Source organism: Moschus berezovskii, chromosome Y (assembly GCF_049115385.1).
Source record: "Moschus berezovskii isolate FMDL1 chromosome Y, NW_MosBer_1.0, whole genome shotgun sequence".
Lineage (NCBI taxonomy): Eukaryota > Metazoa > Chordata > Mammalia > Artiodactyla > Moschidae > Moschus > Moschus berezovskii.
Window position 1 is genome coordinate 12,013,368 of NC_142489.1, and position 19,647 is coordinate 12,033,014.

Sequence of the window (19,647 nt, forward strand, 5' to 3'; positions counted from 1 at the left end):
CCAGGAAACCAGAAATATCTCAAGACCATGTCTGTCCTCTTGGGGAAAAATTGCTTTCATTTACCATTTAAGATACAGTTGTATAGAACAAATAAGAAATTCCTTGAATGAACAGGTTTGGCAGCATTATTATCTGAGATACCACTCTCATCCAATTCTCTTTTATACTGATCTTTTCTGTCCTTTTTTCCTTTAAGTCAGATCTATTATATTTTTCCTTTAACAGGATAATGTTAAAAGTAGAGGTGAAACAGGTGTTGAAGAGCCTATCTTGGAAGGCCACCTTGGGGTAACAAAAGAGTTACTAGCCTTTCAAACACCTGAGAAAAAGTATCATATTGGTTGTGAAAAAGGAGGTGCTAATCTTGTTAAAGTAAGTTCAACATTTTAGTAGTAAGTAGTTATCTTGAACTTTTTGAATGCTTGTTAGCAGACCTATGTGATTTCTATACTGTTTCGTCTCTAAGGTATCTTGACCTTTTTTGTTAATTATTTATGTTAGAAAAAACTAGAAAAACTTTTATCTCTGTGATGGTTACAGTAATTTTTAAGTGTTGAGTCAGCCAAAATATTCTCTTTTTTAAAAGTAAAAATAAGATACATTTTTCATTTTCATGAAGAACTTTATCAAATATTGTATCCACCATTCTGTTCCACTAACTTCTGCCATTTTTCAGGCAACTCCATAAATCTACCTTCCCCAAACTGTTTTTTTTCTTTTTGAGCAAAGAACTCTTCCAGCGGCCTTTTCCAGTCTTCCAGGGAATTGAAATTTTCCCTATTAAGAGATTTGTAAAGATCAAAATAAATGGAAATCCAAAGATGCAGTATCTGGGGATTACAGTGGATGAATCAGACCTTCCCAGTGAAACTGTAAAAGTTTTTGCCTGATGATCAAAGAAGCATGCAGTCTTACATTATCCTGATGGAAGATTATACATTTTCTGTTCATTAATCCAGGACACTTTTCATTAAGTGCTGCTTCCAGTTGGTCTGATTGGGAGCAGTACTTGTTGGAATTAATCATTTGATTTTTTTCTGAAAGGAGCTTGTAATAGAGGACTCCTTTCCAATCCCATCATATACACAACGTCACTTTTGGTTGAAGACCAGCCTTTGGTTTGATTGCTGGTAATTAATTTCACTTGCCACACAATCTCTTCAGTTCCATGTTATTGTACAGTGTATCCCCTTTTCATCACTATCACAGTTTGTTTAAAAAACAAAATGTTTTCCTTTAAGAAACAAATGGAAATAGATCAAGAAGGGATTTTTTTTTTTCTTATGTGAAATAAAAATGTCAAAGTAGTTAACTATGCTGGTGTAAATGATTTTCAGCACTTGATTTGGACATTTAAGTATGTCAGCCATCTATTGGGTGGTAGGATGTTGTTCCCAGTGTCTTGATTTGATCACTGTTAACTTCACCTGGTCTGCTGGATGGTGGAGCATCATCCAGTGAGAAATCTCCACAAAACTTAACCACTTTTTAAGTTGTTTGATCAGTCACAGCATCTTCTCTATACACTGCATGAATCATTTTTTGCATTTCAGTTGTGTTTTTACCTTTCTTGAAAGATAAGGCACAATACGATGAAAATATTTTCCTCCATCTTCAGCATTAATATGACTACATTAAAAATAGCTAATTTTGATTTTTTTCCAATACACGCTCATATGATAGCTGTCACAGTATAGTCTAACAATTGTTTCAAATGAAGTTAAGGACAGCTGAGAGCGCTATTAGAGCCAGTTTATGGGAAGCAGTGAACCAACTATTTTGTCATCCCAGTAATCTTGAGTTCAGATAAAGTGTTTTAGAAGGTTAGCAAGCAGTATTAATTGACTTTGCTATTTAGTAAATCTGAATTTTTATTTGATCAACTTTGAAAACTTTGATCTTACAAGACTATTTTTTACATTATATTTATTCCATGAGTTTTTTCATTTATCCCTTACAATTTAAGGAAAAGAGTATCATTTGATACATTTCATTTTTATTCAAAGTGCTTTAATTTCAGTTCATATTTAATTAAAATAGATTTATTTAGAATATATTTTTCTTAATAGTCAAGGTTTTAAAAAGGTAATATCAAAAAAGTGAGTTTATTAATTATACTCAGTATGTTTTTAAAATAGAATTTTATTTTATTTGAAACTCCAAAATGGTATTTGAGATGATACGTTTGATTATATCAAATAATTAGAAGATTCTTTTCCTTCCAAGGGATACTTTTTCATAAAGTAGATGTTACAAATAATTTATGATCTGTTTTCTTTCAACTCTTTAGGAATTAATAGATGATTTCATCTTTCCTGCCTCCAAAGTTTACCTGCAGTGTATGAGAAATGGAGAACTACCAGCTGAACAGGCTATCCCAGTCTGTAGTTCACCAGCTACCATCAGTGCTGGGTTTGAACTACTTGTAGCATTAGCTGTTGGCTGTGTAAAGAATCTCAAACAGATAGTAGACTGTTTGACTGAAATGTATTACATAGGAACAGCAATAACTAGTAAGTGTTTTAACTTCAAAAACTGTTCGTTTTGGTTCATAATATTTCCATTTTTAAAATACTGGGCTTTTTTTTTTTTTAGGAAACATTTAACTTATGTTTATATGTTTAACAACTTTTAGATTGTTTTTAGCTATCATTTTAGTATAATGATTTCAATAATCATACACAAAGACCATTATGAGCACAGAGCCTTATACAGAAAAATTTCCAAATGTACTTTAGATATCTTCTGGTAATTGATCAGGTAACTTGAAAGAATGCTTTCTTGCATCATATATGAAATTAAATCCAAAGGCCAGACTAATAAGCCAGATTTGTACAAGTCCCAGACTTGTACTTAAAACCTAAAATACATTCACTGGAAAGATTTTTTTTCAAGCTTCAGTTATATTGATCTGAGTTTTAAGGAAGTTATCAGATGTAAGAAGATTTTATTTTAGTGTATATTATTTGTTCTCAGTTAATGTGGATATCTGTCTCATAAAGGAGGACATTTTCTTTAGACCTATTAAGAACTGAAACTCAAAAAGTGGAGAGTAAGTTAAAGTAATAGAAAATACGGTCATAAAATCTAATGTTAAGAAAATCAGTTCATTTTAGCTGTATCTGACTCTTTGCGACCCCATGAACTGCAGCACGCCAGTCCTCACTGTCACTTAGCAACTCCTAGAGCCTACTGATGGAGAAGGAATGGCAACTCACTCCAGTGTTCTTGCCTGGAGAATCCCAGGGACAGGGGAGCCTGGTGGGCTTCCGTCTATGGGGTCACACAGAGTCAGACACAACTGAAGTGACTTAGCAGCAGCAGAGCCTACTCAAACTTATACCCGTCGAGTCAGTGATGCCATCCAACCATTTCATCTTCTGTTGTCCTTTTCTTCTCCTGCCTTCAGTATTTAATAGCATCAGGGAGTCAGTTTGTTACATCCGATGGCCAGAGTATTGGACCTTCAGCTTTAACATCAGTCCTTCCAGTGAATATTAAGGACTGATTTCCTTTAGGATTGAGCAGTTTGAGTTCCTTGCAGTCCAAGGGACTCTCACTAACTAGTCTTCTCCAATGCCACAGTTCAAAATCATCAATTCTTTGGTGTTCAGCTTTCTTTATGGTCCAGCTCTCACATCCATACATGACTACTGGAAAATCATAGCTTTGACTATATGGACCTTTGTCAGCAAAGTAATGTCTCTGCTTTTTAATATGCTGTCTCGGTTGGTCATAGGTTTTCTTCCAAGGAGCAAGTGTCTTTTAATTTCACGGCTGCAGTTACCATCTGCAGTGATTTTGGAGTCCAAGAAAATAAAGTCTCTCACTGTTCCCACCTTTTCCCCATCCATTTGCCATAATCTTGGTTTTTTGAATGTTGAGTTTTAAGCCAGTGTTTTCACTTTCCTCTTTCACTTTCATCAGAAGTTTAGTTCTTGAATTAGAGAAAGTCAAGACATGGCACAGTAATACACAGCATCTCTTAACTGCATCTGAAATTATCTTTCTTATACTTTCTTCCAGGATGTAAATAAGTTTTCACTTACATTGTGGGAGTTTCTTACTGAACTTACGTTTACTGTAGAATCTACGTAAAGAGGTGATTCAAGAAAACTTACTTAGCTTAAAAATTTAATGACTATATTATTCTCTATATGCAGTAAACATATTAACTTCATACACAATCCTGGTTTAGACATTGTCCCTGCATATGTAGGTTGTAACTGTGGATAACCTTTTTGTTAATTTGTTTCATTTTGTCATAAAAGGCAATAAATATACTGTACACACATCCTTTGTTTTATTTAAATTTTGCACTTAGTATAATAATATGCCTGTAAGCATAATGAAGGTGTATGTAATTCAGTTATTGGTCATATAATTTGCAGTTCAGAGTAAATTATGTATAACTGCGAGAAAAAGTAGATTGAAAGACAAAGGGGAAAAAAAAAAGATACACCTGTCTGAATGCTGCGTTCCAAAAAATAGCAATAAGGTAGGAAAGCCTATTTAAGTGAACAATGTGAAGAAATAAAGGAAAATGATAGAGTGAGAAAGACTAGAGATTTCAAGACAATTAGAGATAATTTTCTCTAAATGGCAAAAAGCAAAGAGGAACTAAAGAAACTCTTGATGGTGAAAGAGGAGGGTGGAAAAACTGGCTCAAAACTCAGTATTCAAAAAACTAACATCATAGTGTCTGGTCTCCCATCGCTTTATGGCAAATAGACAGGGGAAAAATAAAAAATGACAGACTTTATTTTCTGAAATCACTGCAGTTGGTATGAAATTAAAAGACCCACCTGATACAAAGAGCAGACTCATTTGGAAAAGACCCTGTTGCTGGGGAAGATTGAGGGCAGGAGGAGAAAGGTGTGACAGAGGATGAGATAGTTAGGTAGCGTCACTGAGTCAGTGGTGATGAAACTCACATGATCTTAAGTTACTAACATGTAATTAATTACTTTACAATTAAATTATAAAATAGGAAATTAAAATTTAAACATATGTATGTAAAGTCACATGGTTTTTTTTTGTTTTGAATGACTTTATTGGGATATAATTTCAGTTGCATTGATTTTCTTGGTCTATTTTTAGTGTTTTGCAGCCATCACCTCATCTAATTTCAAGACATTCTCCATTATCCCCAGAAGAATTTTTACGCTCTTTTGTAGTTATTCATCATCTTCAGCTTCTCTGTCCCTCCCACCACAGCCTTCAGTTCAGTCGCTCAGTTGTGTCCGACTCTTTGCGACCCCATGAATCACAGCACACCAGGCCTCCCTGCCCATCACCAACTCCCGGAGTTCATTCAAACTCATGCCCATCGAGTCGGTGATGCCATCCAGCCATCTCATTCTCTGTCGTCCCCGTCTCCTCCCACCCCCAATCCTACTGAGCATCAGACTCTTTTCCAGTGAGTCAACTCTTCACATGAGCTGGCCAAAGTATTGGAGTGTCAGCTTTAGCATCAGTCCTTCCAAATTGTTCTTATAAACAAGCTTATTCTGAATATGTCGTAAAATATATAACTACTTATGACTTGCTTCCTTCTTGAGCACAGTGTTCTTGGTGTTCCTCCATATTGTAGTATATGTCAGCATTGTGTTCCTTTTTGTTGCTGTATACATGTGGTAAGTTATCCATTTATCAGTTGGTGACATGTAGATACTTTTAATCCAGTTTTTGGCGGTTAAGAATAATGCTGGTGTGAACATCCATGTGCACATTTTATGTGGATATGTATTTTCAGTTCTTTTGAATAGGCATCTTAGAGTAAAATTGCAGAATCATTTGTAATTCCATAGAGAGCTGCCAAACTTTTTGCATGGTGGCTGTCTCATTTTCATTTTAAAGTCCCACCAAGAGGAATGAAAATTGGAGTACTTTTTATTGCCTGTTGTTTTTTTAATTTTTAAAATTGTTATTCTTGGTATGAAATTGTAATGTTTCTCAATTTAAGATCTTGAAAGCAACTCAGCACTGTATAGTGGCACGTATTACTAAAATCATGCAGTCTCTTAATGTACTTTTGTTACAATGGTAATGGAATTCTTGCTAATTTTAATGTGTAGCGCAGCAAAGCTACCGGTGTACAGAATCATTATTTACATATTATGAGCATCTTTTTTTTTTTTTTCTTTTAGCTTGTGAAGCACTTACGGAGTGGGAATATCTACCACCAGTTGGACCCCGCCCACCAAAAGGATTTGTGGGACTCAAAAATGCTGGTGCTACTTGTTATATGAATTCTGTGATCCAACAGTTATACATGATTCCTTCCATCAGGAATAGTATTCTTGCAATTGAAGGCACAGGTAGTGATATAGATGATGATATGTTTGGTGATGAGAAACAGGACAGTGAAGTAAGTTTTAATTACAGTTTTTTTCCTTTGTTGTTAACATCTTCATACTAGATACTGTTTTTCTCTCTTAGAATGTTGTACACAGGACTATTTTAAACTGCATTTGATAGAACAAGAATATCTGATATACTGTCTTTGGCACATTATAGTGCTCATTTATGTAACAGACTTTGAGCTGCAGTTGATAATCTTTATTACACATTTTCTGTTTGTTTTCTTAAAGCAGCAGTTAATGTAATCATGTCTTGTGGGCCTTGGTAAGTATAAATTGTAAAGTTATCAATATCTTTATTTAAAATCATGAGATTATGTTTTCATTCTTTAACTTTTAAAAGCACATTATTTCATTTAATTGATTTCACTTCAATTTTATAATCTGATTATTCTTAAGATAGTTTAACTATTTTTGTCAGATAATGGCTTTTTCTCATAAGAAAACAAATTGGTCTGCTATTTTAAATCAAGCTAAGTATTAGGTAACAGAAATAGATAATCAGGCTACATATCAAGAGTATCCAATACAGAATGGAGTAATAGAAAAGTTAGGTTTTAGTGACTGATCAGAGTAAATGAAACTAAGATACAGCTCATAAGAACATAAGTAAAGGAGTTTTGGTGATACTTATGTACAAACTGGGTTTTTTGTTTTTTAAGTCTTTCACTTTTTCCTTTAAGTTTCTAGAAATAGAATGTTCTTAATGTCGTGAATGCTGTTTTCCTCATTCCTGTGTTGCTAGCTTTTTCTTGCCAAGATGGTTTGGTTCTCAAGTAGTGGTCTATCACTTAGAGATATTCTGAAACATATACCTTACTTTACTCTTCTCAGATTTGGTTAATCGTTAGGATCTGATTCGGTTTACATTTCTTAGAATCACCATATGGGGTGCACAGACCAATACTTACTTAATAACCACTCTTTGAAAGAAAATTGGAATTTTAAATATCTGGTTCTGTAGCCCATGTTACTGCTAGGATGCCAAGTTAAGCATAAGAGATAGCTAGTCATAGACCCAAGAAGAAAATAAGGCAGTAAAAATAGTAGACTCTCAAATGAGGTATCTACCTTTTCTACTTGATCCCTGTACTTTATGTGTCTCAGCCTTGCAGAATGGTTAGCTACCTAAAGTTTCTTTTCCTAGGCTGTGAGCTTTTCAAGGGCAGAAACTGGTTATTTATTTCTATATCATAAGCCTCAAACTTGGAGCAAAGAGTATAAAAAAATACTCAGCTCTCTATAAAACAACTGAATTCTTTGTAGAATGATAAAGACCTTGAGAACTCTGTCTCTGTTTTGGCCAAAAGTAGTCTTAATTACTGTATTAAGTATTAATAATTCCAGCCATATCACATAATTTATCTCATATAATCTGTGAAGAACATATTATCTCACAGGAAAAAACTGAATCTTAGAAAGACTAAGTGATGTATATCCCCAAAGGTTTTTTTATAAAGCACTCACCTATCGCCAGTCCGTTATACTCAAATCTTTTTCTCTTATACTATCTCTAGTGGATATTATGGTTTTTAAGGTTTTTTTTTTTTTTATGTTAGTCCATCTATGAATTTGGGGGACAAGCACTAAATATTACAAGATGAATGTTACGTGCTTTAGATACTCAATATAAAATAATACAGATCATTATTCATTTATTTGTATTTGTCTCAACTTATTTCACTATACTTTTAAAGTTAAATTAGGTCATCAGTGATATTTTTTGACCTTCAGAGTAATGTTGATCCCCGAGATGATGTATTTGGATACCCTCATCAATTTGAAGACAAACCAGCATTAAATAAAACAGAAGATAGGAAAGAGTACAATATTGGTGTTCTGAGACACCTTCAGGTTATCTTTGGTCATTTAGCTGCTTCCCGGCTACAATACTATGTCCCCAGAGGATTTTGGAAACAGTTCAGGTAAATTATGGGTGAATGATGATTTTAGTTTTATTAAAATCTCAGTATACTAAGAGTAGGGGTGGGGGTTACTTTGTGTTGTTTTTGTGTTTGTTTGCAGTTAAGAATAAAGAATCTAGGGACTTTGCCCAGTGTGAATTTTATTAATTGTATTTTGGTGCTGACTTTGGTTTGTTGTTTTCTTTTCTTTTAGGTTTTTTTTTTGCCCCTGTATTTTTTAGGTTTCCAGGTCATATGGTCTGTCACACTTACTCAACTCTACTGTTATAACAAGAAAGCACTATAAACAATACATAAATGAGTGAGGTGTAGCTTTCTTAAACTCCTTTTCTTATGGACACTGCAGTCTTAAATTCATATTATTTTCAGTTGTTATGAAATACTATTGATTTTTTTTCCTCCAGCCATTTAGTATATATAAAACCATTCTTAGGTCAGCAATGGTATGTAGGCACTAGAGTTGACTTCACTTATGAGCTATTCTTAACTAGGATTAGAAGGCTTTAGCAGATTTCAATGCCTGGAGAATCTCAGGGACGGGGGAGCCTGATGGGCTGCCGTCTATGGGGTCACACAGAGTCGGACACGACTTAAGTGACTTAGCAGCAGCAGCAGCAGCAGATTTCAAGTATATAATTCTCTGTTTGTGAATGGACAGTCCTACTTCATACATGATTTTATTTTCCTGGTGAAGATATAGACTGTGTATCTTTACATTTAGGATATGAAAGAGTCACTCAGCATAAAGAAAAGTATATTTCATCAGTTAAATAACCTTAAAATAATATCTACATCAGAACTGGGACAGATATGGTTTCACTTTTTTCTTATGTTTATAAAGTAATCATGTAGTTTCTTAACATCCTACTCAAGTGACCAGTAAAATGTATTCCACTTTTTTATTTTAAAAGCTCAGTTACATTTTGATCCGGTTTCTTTTTCACTAATTTTATCAAGACTTTGTATCACGCCCAGCTATGGCTGTAACTGCTGCTGCTGCTGCTGCTAAGTCACTTCAGTCGTGTCCGACTCTGTGTGACCCCATAGACGGAAGCCCACCAGGCTCCCCCGTCCCTGGGATTCTCCAGGCAAGAACACTGGAGTGGGTTGCCATTTCCTTCTCCAATGTGTGAAAGTGGAAAGTGAAAAGTGAAAGTGAAGTCGCTCAGTCGTGTCCGACCCTTAGCGACCCCACAGACTGCAGCCTACCAGGCTCCTCCATCCATGGGATTTTCCAGGCAAGAGTACTGGAGTGGCCTGCCATTGCCTTCTCCAACAGCACTAATCTCTGTTAGAGGAAGGCTACAGTTCTTTATGTGTTAAGACTTATTTCACCACGGGACCTCCTAAGTGGTTGGAGGTGGGTGAGCAGAGGACTCATGTAAGCTTCTGGGTCACCTTGTGTTTCAGTCAGGACAGTATTTTTTATATATATGTTAGGATATAGATTTTTTTTTAAACTCATGAATTTGTAGTACTCCCATTATCTTTCAGTATAACTTTTATGTATTCTCTAAAGGGAAATCCTCATGCCTGTTAAAGAGTCAGATTACGAGTGTATTCTCCAGATTAAAAGTTTCAACCTAGGTCAAAAAAATTATTTGCCTTTATAATATTTCCTACCAAATATGCACATTTCTTCTTTCAGTTCTCTCACCTGGCAAATACGTTTATCTTCTCTTTACATGTTACTGTATAAATTTTTATTAAAGTCTTATTCTCTCTGTGACTGAAGATTTTTTTAGTATTCTGGTCAACATTTCTGTTCTTATTCTTCCAGATTACTATATGATGAGCTTTCATGTTAAAATGTTTCATTAAGTTATTTGTATATGTGCAGGTATATGTAATTCTAGTTAGGTAGCAAAACTGTATTACATGGATGTATGTATCTGTGTATTTCTACCTATAGGTATAGCTAGATACATAGATAAGCAAAGTTTTTTCATTGTAATACAAAATTAAAATGTTTGTACTTTAATGTTCTAAATTGTAATGTGTACTTAAATATGATGTTTCTGATTTTTGCCTTTACAGTTATTCCCACCGTATAATGGTGTGAGGCTTACAATTTAAAAAACACTTTGGTCCTACCTACAAGTCTAGACACACACTATGTTCTCAATGTGTTTGTTCCTTTTTGGCAAAGTTTGATTAACATAAAATTAACCTTTGTAACAACCATTTGAAAGTTCAGCGGCACTTAACACATTGAAAATGTACTATCACTAGTGTTATTATTGAGCTGTCTTGTTCCACAATATTCTTATCACCCAAAAGGAAATCCTCATGCCTGTTAAAGAATCATTCCTCATTTCCCCTTCTTAAAACCCACCATTCTTTATATGAATTTGCCTGTTTTGAATGTAATATATTCAGTCACAGTATGGCATTTGGGGACTAGTTTCTTTGTAAGCATATTTTAAAGTGTACCACTGTTTTAGCATGTATTGGAACTTCATTTCATAGCTAAGTGATAATCATTTTTTATGAATAATCCACATTCTTTGTTATTCACTCATCAGTGGATGGATCTTTGGATGGTTTCTATCTTTTATGTGTTGTGGATAGTACTTTTGTGAACAGTCATATCCTATAAGTTTTTGTGTTTATATAAGTTTTTATTTCTTTTAGTATATATCTTAGAGGTGTATTTGGTGAATCATGTGGTAATTCTCTGTTTAACCTTTTGAGGAACCATCAGTTGATTCCAATATATGTAGGGAGTTTGTGTGGTTTTGGTTTTTTTGTTTTTAATGATTGCTTTTCTGTGCATGTGAAGTGATATATCATTTATGTTTCAATTTGCATTTCTCTGATTAATAACATTGAGCATCTTTTTATTTCTTTTTAGGGTACTTTGTATTCTGGTACACACTGTCTTTTTGTTGTTCTTTTACAAGAGTTCTTTATATAGTCATGATACTAGGTTTTTAGATAAATTACCTATAAACATTTTCTCCCCACATTGTCTTTTTCCTTTTTTAGTAGTGTTTTGTTGCACAAACAGTTTTAGTGAGATTCTTTTGACTCTAGTTTACTGTTTATTGTGGTAAAATTTGTAAACCATAAGTATTTACCGTTTTAAATGTGTTCAAGTATATAGTTCAGTGACACCAGTTATGTCCATTCACATTTGTATACCGCTTTCTTTTTTCACCTTCCTAAAGTTGAAATTCTGTATGCATTAATAATAATTCTCCGTCCTGATTTTTAGGTACTGATTTTAAGGATTTACTTACTTATGGCTATGTCAGATCTTAGTTGTGTCATATGGGGTCTTTCATTGTGGTACACAGGCTTCAGTCTAGTAATGGCATGCAAGCTTGTGTAGCTGTAGCACATAGAGTTTGTTGCCCCATGGCACCTGTTGCCTTAGTTTTCCCACCAGGGTTTGAATTCTCATCCCCTACATTGCAAGGTGGAATCTTAACCACTGGACCACCCAGGAAGTCCCAGTGTTGATTTTATAATCCTGCAACTTTGCTAAATTAACTAAATTCTAACAGTTGTTTGGTTGAATCTTATGAATTTTCCAGTTTGGATGTTTTATTTCTTACACTTGCCTAATTGGTCTGACTAGAACTTCTAGTGCTGTGCACCACAACTGCAGTTACTTAAGCACCCTAGAGCCTGGGCTTCAGTGAGAGAAGCCAGCATTCTGCAACTGGAGAGTATCCCCTGCTCTTGGCAACTCAAGAAAGCCTGTGTGCAGCAATGAAGACCCAGTACAGCAAGAAATAAATATTTCAAAATAAAGTTAATGCTGTAAATTAAAAGTAAAGGAATGGGAAGGAATTCCCAGGCCATCTAATGGTTAGGCTTTGACCTCTAACTGTCAAGGACCTGGGTTCAGTCCCTGTTTAAGGGACTGAAATCCCCCAAACTGCATGGCACAGCCAAGAAAAGTAAGAGAATTAAGGCATACCTTGCTGGCTAGGATGCAGAGAGTCTGGGTCACCTGTTGCTGGTATGAATGTAAAATAGTCAAATAGATAATTCTCCAGTTTTCTCAAAGTAAAGTTAATTTTTAAAAAGCTTAAATGGTAGGAAAAGGTAAACCATAATTACTAATATGAAGAAAGTTAAAAGAACAAATTCAAGTAACTTCAAAAAACAGTGATTTCATTGGGTTCTTGTAGAACTTTAAAAAGTTGATTTCAAAGGAAAAAGAGTCCAGAAGTCTGACTACTGAAATGGTAGCATTGACAGATTTGGTGTGAGAATTGGAATGGTTTAGTTGGAGAACTCTCTTGAGAATCCCTTGAACTGCAAGGAGATCCAACCAGTCCATTCTAAAGGAGACCAGTCCAGGGTGTTAATTGGAAGTACTAATGCTGAGGCTGAAACTCTAATACTTTGGCCACCTCATGCCAAAGAGTTGACTCACTGGAAAAGAGTCTGATGCTGGGAGGGATTGGGGGCTGGAAGAGAAGGGGATGACAGAGGATGAGATGACTGGATGGCATCACCGACTCGATGCACATGACTTTGGGTGAACTCCGGGAGTTGGTGGTACATGGAGGCCTGGCGTGCTGTTAGTCGTGGGGTCACAGAGAGTTGGACATGACTGAGCGGCTGAACTGAGTGACTGACTGACTATCTTGGTGGTGGTATTAATAATTGTTACTAGATTGCCTGTGTTTGCTAAAGATCATATAGTTTGCTCCTAAAAGATTGAATGTTACTGTACATAAATTTAAAATTATTTTAAAATTAGCAGCCAGTTTTTTTAATTGCAAAAGCACACCACACACATAAAATAAACCTCCTTTGCAGGTTTAAATTTTTGCCTTGTCTTTTGGTAAAAATAAGTATGTTTCTATTCTTTTACGTTTGTGTGTGTGAGTACTAGCTGGTAAAAATTAGTATGTTTCTCTTTTTATATGTGTGTGTGTGCATTCAAGCTAAGTCACTTTGGTCATGTCTAGCTCTTTGAGACCCTATGGACTATAGCTGACCAGGCTCCTCTGTCTATGTGATTTTTCCAGGCAAGAATATTGGGGTGGGTTGCCATGCCCTCCTCTAGGGAATCTTCCCAACCCAGGTGTTGAACCTGCTTTTCTTACGACTCTCTTACAACTCCTTTCCACTAATGTTGGCAGGCAGGCCTTTACCACAGCCACCACCTGGGAAGCCCTTTCTCTTATGTAGGTTATTCTTTAATTGTTAAATTAGATGTTTTAGGTTTTCCTGTATGACTTGGCTTTTCATAGCAGTAGTTCTCATTTTGTGTACACACAATTGATACTTTGTTTTCTCAGAATTGGTTTGCTTAGGTTTTAAATCCATTCACCTTACAGAAAATGCATTCACTCTAGAACAGAGTAAGTCTTTGTCTTTTCATTTAGAACAATCACTTTAGGAATAAATGGCTATGGACTTTGCTGTATAGCACCCAAAATTTAAGCAGATTTAAATAAAGCAGTCATTACAAATTCCATATAACTTATATTCCACATAAATTCCATATAACATGAAACTTTTCCTTTTCATATTAATGGTCTCCTGAATTCAGAATGCGTGGTTATACTGTTTCATAAAGCAGACACCATTCTAAGTGTTTGCTGCTATAGTAACATTTATAGTATGAGATTCTTTTATATTGCCACCCAATACATAATATGTACTAGTTTATTCCCACTTCCTATATAAAGGGATAAAGCCTCAACTCACATTTCTAATGTCATTGTCATTTTTTGCTGTTTAGAAAAAGAAAATAACAGTCTGGGAATAGAGAATACCTTTTGTTTTATTCTATTTTTCTCTTAGACTTTGGGGTGAGCCTGTTAATCTCCGTGAACAACATGATGCCTTAGAGTTTTTTAATTCTTTGGTGGATAGTTTAGATGAAGCTTTAAAAGCTTTAGGACATCCAGCTATGCTAAGTCAAGTCCTGGGAGGTTCCTTTGCTGATCAGAAGATTTGCCAGGGCTGCCCACATAGGTAAGTACTAGTTAACATTTTTAACATGTTATATTGGTCTTTCTTTTTTTAGTAGTATCAATATAAATAAAATTTCCACCAGTGTTTATGTATGGAAGCAGAGAGTACCAACTATTAAATGCTTATGGTATACCCAACTGTTGGGTGGGTGTTTTGTTTTCAGTGTTACTCAGTATTATCTTTCTCTTACATTGTTCTGTCACATCTGAGGAAATAAAATGCCATTTTTTCATAAACCTGTAGTTATTGTAAGGATACTTACTTGGTTGTTCTAGTGAAAATAATAATTGAAATACAGTAACTTTAGGGAATTCCCTAGTGGCCTAGTGTAGTGAAGACTTGGCTCCCACTACAGGGGGTTACAGGATGAGTCCCTGTCAGGGAGCTAAGATCCCTCAAGCCTCATAGCACAGCAAAAAAAAGAAAAAAAATGAATTTTTGCAAATGGCACCTGGCATATAGTAAACACTCATTAACTGTTATTAGTTAATCTCCAGCATGCATCGTGGTTATTTGGAGTTTGGTTAGTTACCCAACAAAACTTTTTAAATAAGTAAGTAAAAATACAGTAAATTTAGAAGGTTAGTGGTAGGTCTAGAGTAAAGTGAAAGTCGTGTCCAACTCTGCAACCCTGTGGACTGTAGCCCACCAGGCTCCTCTGTCCATGGGATTCTCCAGGCAAGAATACTGGAGCGGCTTGCCATTTCCTTCTCCAGTAGTTCCTGTAGCAATTTTAAATTATTGTTGATTCTTAACCATTCTTAAGATATGTTAGATATATTTGCACATCACATCAGTAGCAGAAATTGACAGGGTATTTTTCTGTGTTTTTTTAGCAGTTTAGGAGAGATCAACTTATTACAGGTTCCTGATGAAAATAAATAACTTTTGTTAATAATAATTCAGAAGGTTTGATGATGAACACTCATTTATGCCTGTTGTGGGAGCTTTATTACACATTCACATGATACAGATATGAAATCCTTTTTCACACAAACAAAATGACAGTATTTCTAAAATTGTTCTGTTCTATAATTAGTTTGGTGTGAGTGAATAAAGCAGATATTTTTGAAACTAAGAAAATAAAGGTAAAATCACATAAATGAGAAATTCTTTCTACAGTGCCATTCATTTGGAATATGGAGAGATACTTATTCACTTAGCATGGCCAATTTGGATTCTTAAGAAAGATACTTTACATTAGGGGACCAATCAAATCTAGCTCTTTGTCACCTGTCAGTCCTCAATTTTTTACACATTTTTCAGAATACTTGTAAATTCTTTTTCTCTGACACATGTATCGTGCAAATGAAGTACACATTTCCAGCAAGACTAGTTTTTATATTTTAGATGTTTTAAGAGTATGTAAGCATCCTGAGTGTTTCTAGTATTAGAGAACATTGGTGTTTTTAAGAGTGTACCAAACTGTAGAGGAAGCCTATTTATCCCCTAAGACCATTTTTCTCCTCCGTGGACAGGTTTCTGTCATGCTGTGAACAAGTGTAATAAATACTTCTGTAGTGTACTTAGATTGTTTTGCCTTTCTGTATTGTAAGCTTCTAAATATGAAGGACTGTCTAAATCGTAGTATCCTTTATGCTTTACACATAGTGGGCTTTTTTTTTTTTTTTTTTTGCCATGCCCATGGCTGGTGGAATCTGTTTCCTGAGCAGGGATTAAACCCAGGCCCTTGACAGTGAAAGCACAGTGTCTTAACCCCTGGACCAATAGGGAATTCCCAGGCACTCTTTGATAGATGGGTTGGATCAGTTGATTTACTGGTTGAGAATATAGTTTCAGAATTTATTAATGTATCATTAGAAGTTTCTGAAAGCTGCTTTTGTAGAAAATCTTCACACTGTGGGTTGCTGACTCTTACGACATTACTTAACCCATACTGTAAATTATTTTACAGTTCTGTAGTTGTAAAAGGATGTTGGATAGTTGAACTTGTATCATACCTTAGGCTGGAACTTGGCCTCTAAGTGCTTTAAACATTAGTTGCTATTTTACATTCCATAAATAGAGGAACAATTCAGTTCATACATAGCCTTTTTTTCTAAACCCGATGAATATTTACCTTTTCCTTCCTATAAATGAGTACTACTTAACACAGGTAGCCGTATAAAAAAATTGTAAAGAAGTTAAGCAGTGAGGTCAGAAAAACCTGGCTTTAAATCATATTCTACCTAGTAAACTGAACTATATTCATCTCTTCAGTCTCCTACTTCACCATCACTACCACCCCCGCCCATTTCTGTATCTGTAAAACAGTGACAGATATGTGTCTTTAGCAGGGTTTTTTCCTGAAAATAAGCAACAGAATAAATCCTTTTAATGTTTCTTAAATGATTTCTTCAGATATGAGTGTGAAGAATCTTTTACAACTCTGAATATAGATATTAGAAATCACCAAAACCTTCTTGATTCTTTGGAACAGTATATCAAAGGAGATTTATTGGAAGGTGCAAATGCTTATCGTTGTGAAAAATGTGATAAAAAGGTATGTTTTGCTTATTTTTAAGTAAATATAATTGCATTTAACATATGGGAGATGGGAGACATCCAAGCTGTTTTCAACCTCAAAGTTTACCTGTGCTGTACAGTAATAGTAATCAACATGATAACTGATTAAGAAAGATTTGTTAGGGTAATGATATTGGAAGAAAGCAATAATAAATTGAGAAAAGTTCTTTAAATTGGGTGAATAATTTTAGAAGTCATGACATGTTAATATCACTGTTTTTATGGATTAGGAAAGTGATTTTTTTCTTGTAGTTTACAAAAGTCAGTAACTTTTCATTTCTTTCCTGAATCCCATAAGCATTGAATTCCTCAAACCTGAAGAGTTGCTAACAGAAAATGTTTTTCCCCTTTCATACTCAGGCTTATTATTCAACTTTAGAACAACTGTGTTAATTTTATTTGGTTATATCAGATTTTTAGAACAGCTTGCAGTTTTAAAGATCAGGTCTGATTGTAAAATCCCACCAGCTAATTTTATTTGTGGCCACCTAAACAGCCTGTAGGATGGAATTATCACTTGTTTTTGAAAATATGTACAATTTTAAAAATTGTTAATTTTTTCTGGACTCACTGTACCCTCTCATTACCAAGTTACTTTCATTGTTTGAATTTTAGCAGTATTAAAATTGTGGCCTCTAAAGCCATCCCCATATCTTTGATTTTTGCTAGGGCAGTTTCTTCTTCCATAAACTGCTCTTAATCCATGTATTTTAAAGAAAGGAATTTGTTAGAAGTTTTCCAGAAGATGGTGTGAATTAAATGCAGCATGGTAGTGTGTTATCTGGCACTGCATTCTGTATATATTAGTATATTATTATTTATATTATTTCTCCTATTTGCTTATAGCAGATTCTACTCATTAACATAAAAGTAAAGTTAAGAAGTGTAACACGATCAGTTAGCAGTGACAGGGGGAGCCAGGTAGTCATTAGTTTTGTCTGTCACTATTTTTTTTTTTGGTATCACTTTGCAACAGATGAGTGATTATACGTTTTTTGGGTTGCTGTAAATAGTTTGAAAAAGTCAGTGATGGTGAATAATTATGTTTATTATCGTTTGTAAATTTAGCTGATCGTAAAGTTTTAAATTATACTATTATAAAGTTTTTTGTTTTATTATTTGTTTTGTAGAAGAACATTCAATTATATTTAATATTTATTGTAGGTTGATACAGTAAAACGGTTGCTAATTAAAAAATTGCCTCCCATTCTTGCTATTCAATTGAAACGTTTTGACTATGACTGGGAAAGAGAATGTGCAATTAAATTCAATGATTATTTTGAATTTCCACGAGAGCTGGACATGGAACCTTACACAGTACCAGGTGTTGCAAAGCTGGAAGGAGATAATGTAAACCCAGAGAGTCTGTTGATGGAACAGAATGAAGCGTCTGGAAGTGATACAACTGGAAGCACGAAATACAGACTTGTGGGGGTGCTTGTACACAGTGGTCAAGCAAGTGGTGGACATTATTACTCCTACATCATTCAGAGGAATGGCAAAGATGGTAACAGAAATCGCTGGTATAAATTTGATGATGGAGATGTAACAGAGTGTAAAATGGATGATGATGAAGAGATGAAAAATCAGTGTTTCGGTGGAGAGTACATGGGAGAAGTATTTGATCATATGATGAAACGCATGTCATACAGAAGGCAGAAAAGGTGGTGGAATGCTTATATACTGTTTTATGAACGAATGGACACAGTAGACCAAGAAGAGGAAATGATAAGATACATATCAGAGCTAACTATCACAAAACCCCATCAGATTATGTCACCAGCCATTGAGAGAAGTGTGCGAAAACAAAATGTGCAATTCATGCATAACCGAATGCAGTACAGTTTAGAATATTTTCAGTTTGTGAAAAAATTGCTTACCTGTAATGGTATTTACTTAAGCCCTGCTCCAGGTAAGTTTGTTTCATAAAATTATTTAGACTCATTTTAGTTTAAATGTGTCAGCATATTCAGTGCCAGTTAATTACTAAGTTACCCATACTTTTGAATACTGGCAGTCAATATCTGGAGACAGAAAAACTTGAACTTAGGACCTGAGTTTTGACTAAACATTACTTTGAAACGTAGATTGGTTAAGTGCCGATAAAATTAAAAAAAAAAATACAGCATTTATTTAAGCACTTTTAGGCAAAGATTGTGTTTGATTGTTAATGTGCTTTTTATTGAAGGACAAGATCACTTATTGCCTGAAGCCGAAGAAATTACTATGATTAGCATTCAGCTTGCAGCTAGGTTCCTCTTTACCACTGGATTTCACACCAAGAAAATAGTCCGTGGCCCTGCCAGTGATTGGTACATAGCTTTCATTTTATTTACTTTGTACTTACGGTTGGTAAAGTTCATGATTAGAGTGCTTTATTTTCTCCTGATTGTGGGAATCAGTTCAAATTTTAAAGATAAAAGTCGTGATAGTAGTGTTGAGAGAAATTGTAGATTGAAAATGCTTGTTAAGTCTTGGCTTATGTTTAAAAAGGTAGAGGAATTTTAAATGATTGTATGTTAAGTTTGGGCTTTCCTAGTGGCTCAGTGGTAAAGACTCTGCCTGCCACTCTGCCTGCTGATGCAGAGTCAAACCCACTCAGATGGGGGTTTGATCCTTGGGTGGGGAAGATCACTGGAGAAGAAAATGGCAACCTACTTCAGGATTCTTGTTGAAAAATTCTTTGGACACAGGAGCCTGGCGGTCTGCAGTCCATGGGGTTGCAAGGAGTCGAACACAACTGAGCAGCTAAATAACAATAATAGTTTAAGTTTATATTTATAAAGGTATTGAAGACACTATACCTTGATATGATAACTGTTCATAGCATCTCAGATTAGAAAATGTTAAGGAGATATCACTAGGTCAAAAAGACATTATTAAATAG

At 34.9% G+C, this 19,647-nt stretch overlaps 1 protein-coding gene across 7 annotated transcripts in view; it reads left to right on the top strand.

The window, feature by feature from the left end:
• The window catches only part of LOC129557943 (ubiquitin carboxyl-terminal hydrolase 9X-like), a 218,582-nt gene that overhangs the window by 172,510 nt on the left and 26,425 nt on the right, over positions 1–19,647 (top strand). For all 7 annotated transcript variants that reach the window (XM_088834356.1, XM_088834360.1, XM_055428598.2 and 4 more), the window contains 8 exons: positions 227–373; positions 2,292–2,514; positions 6,151–6,371; positions 8,098–8,288; positions 14,061–14,234; positions 16,596–16,737; positions 17,925–18,672; positions 18,949–19,072. In XM_088834356.1, the coding sequence (XP_088690482.1) occupies positions 227–373; positions 2,292–2,514; positions 6,151–6,371; positions 8,098–8,288; positions 14,061–14,234; positions 16,596–16,737; positions 17,925–18,672; positions 18,949–19,072 (1,970 nt within the window). The remainder of the gene's footprint in view (positions 1–226; positions 374–2,291; positions 2,515–6,150; positions 6,372–8,097; positions 8,289–14,060; positions 14,235–16,595; positions 16,738–17,924; positions 18,673–18,948; positions 19,073–19,647) is intronic.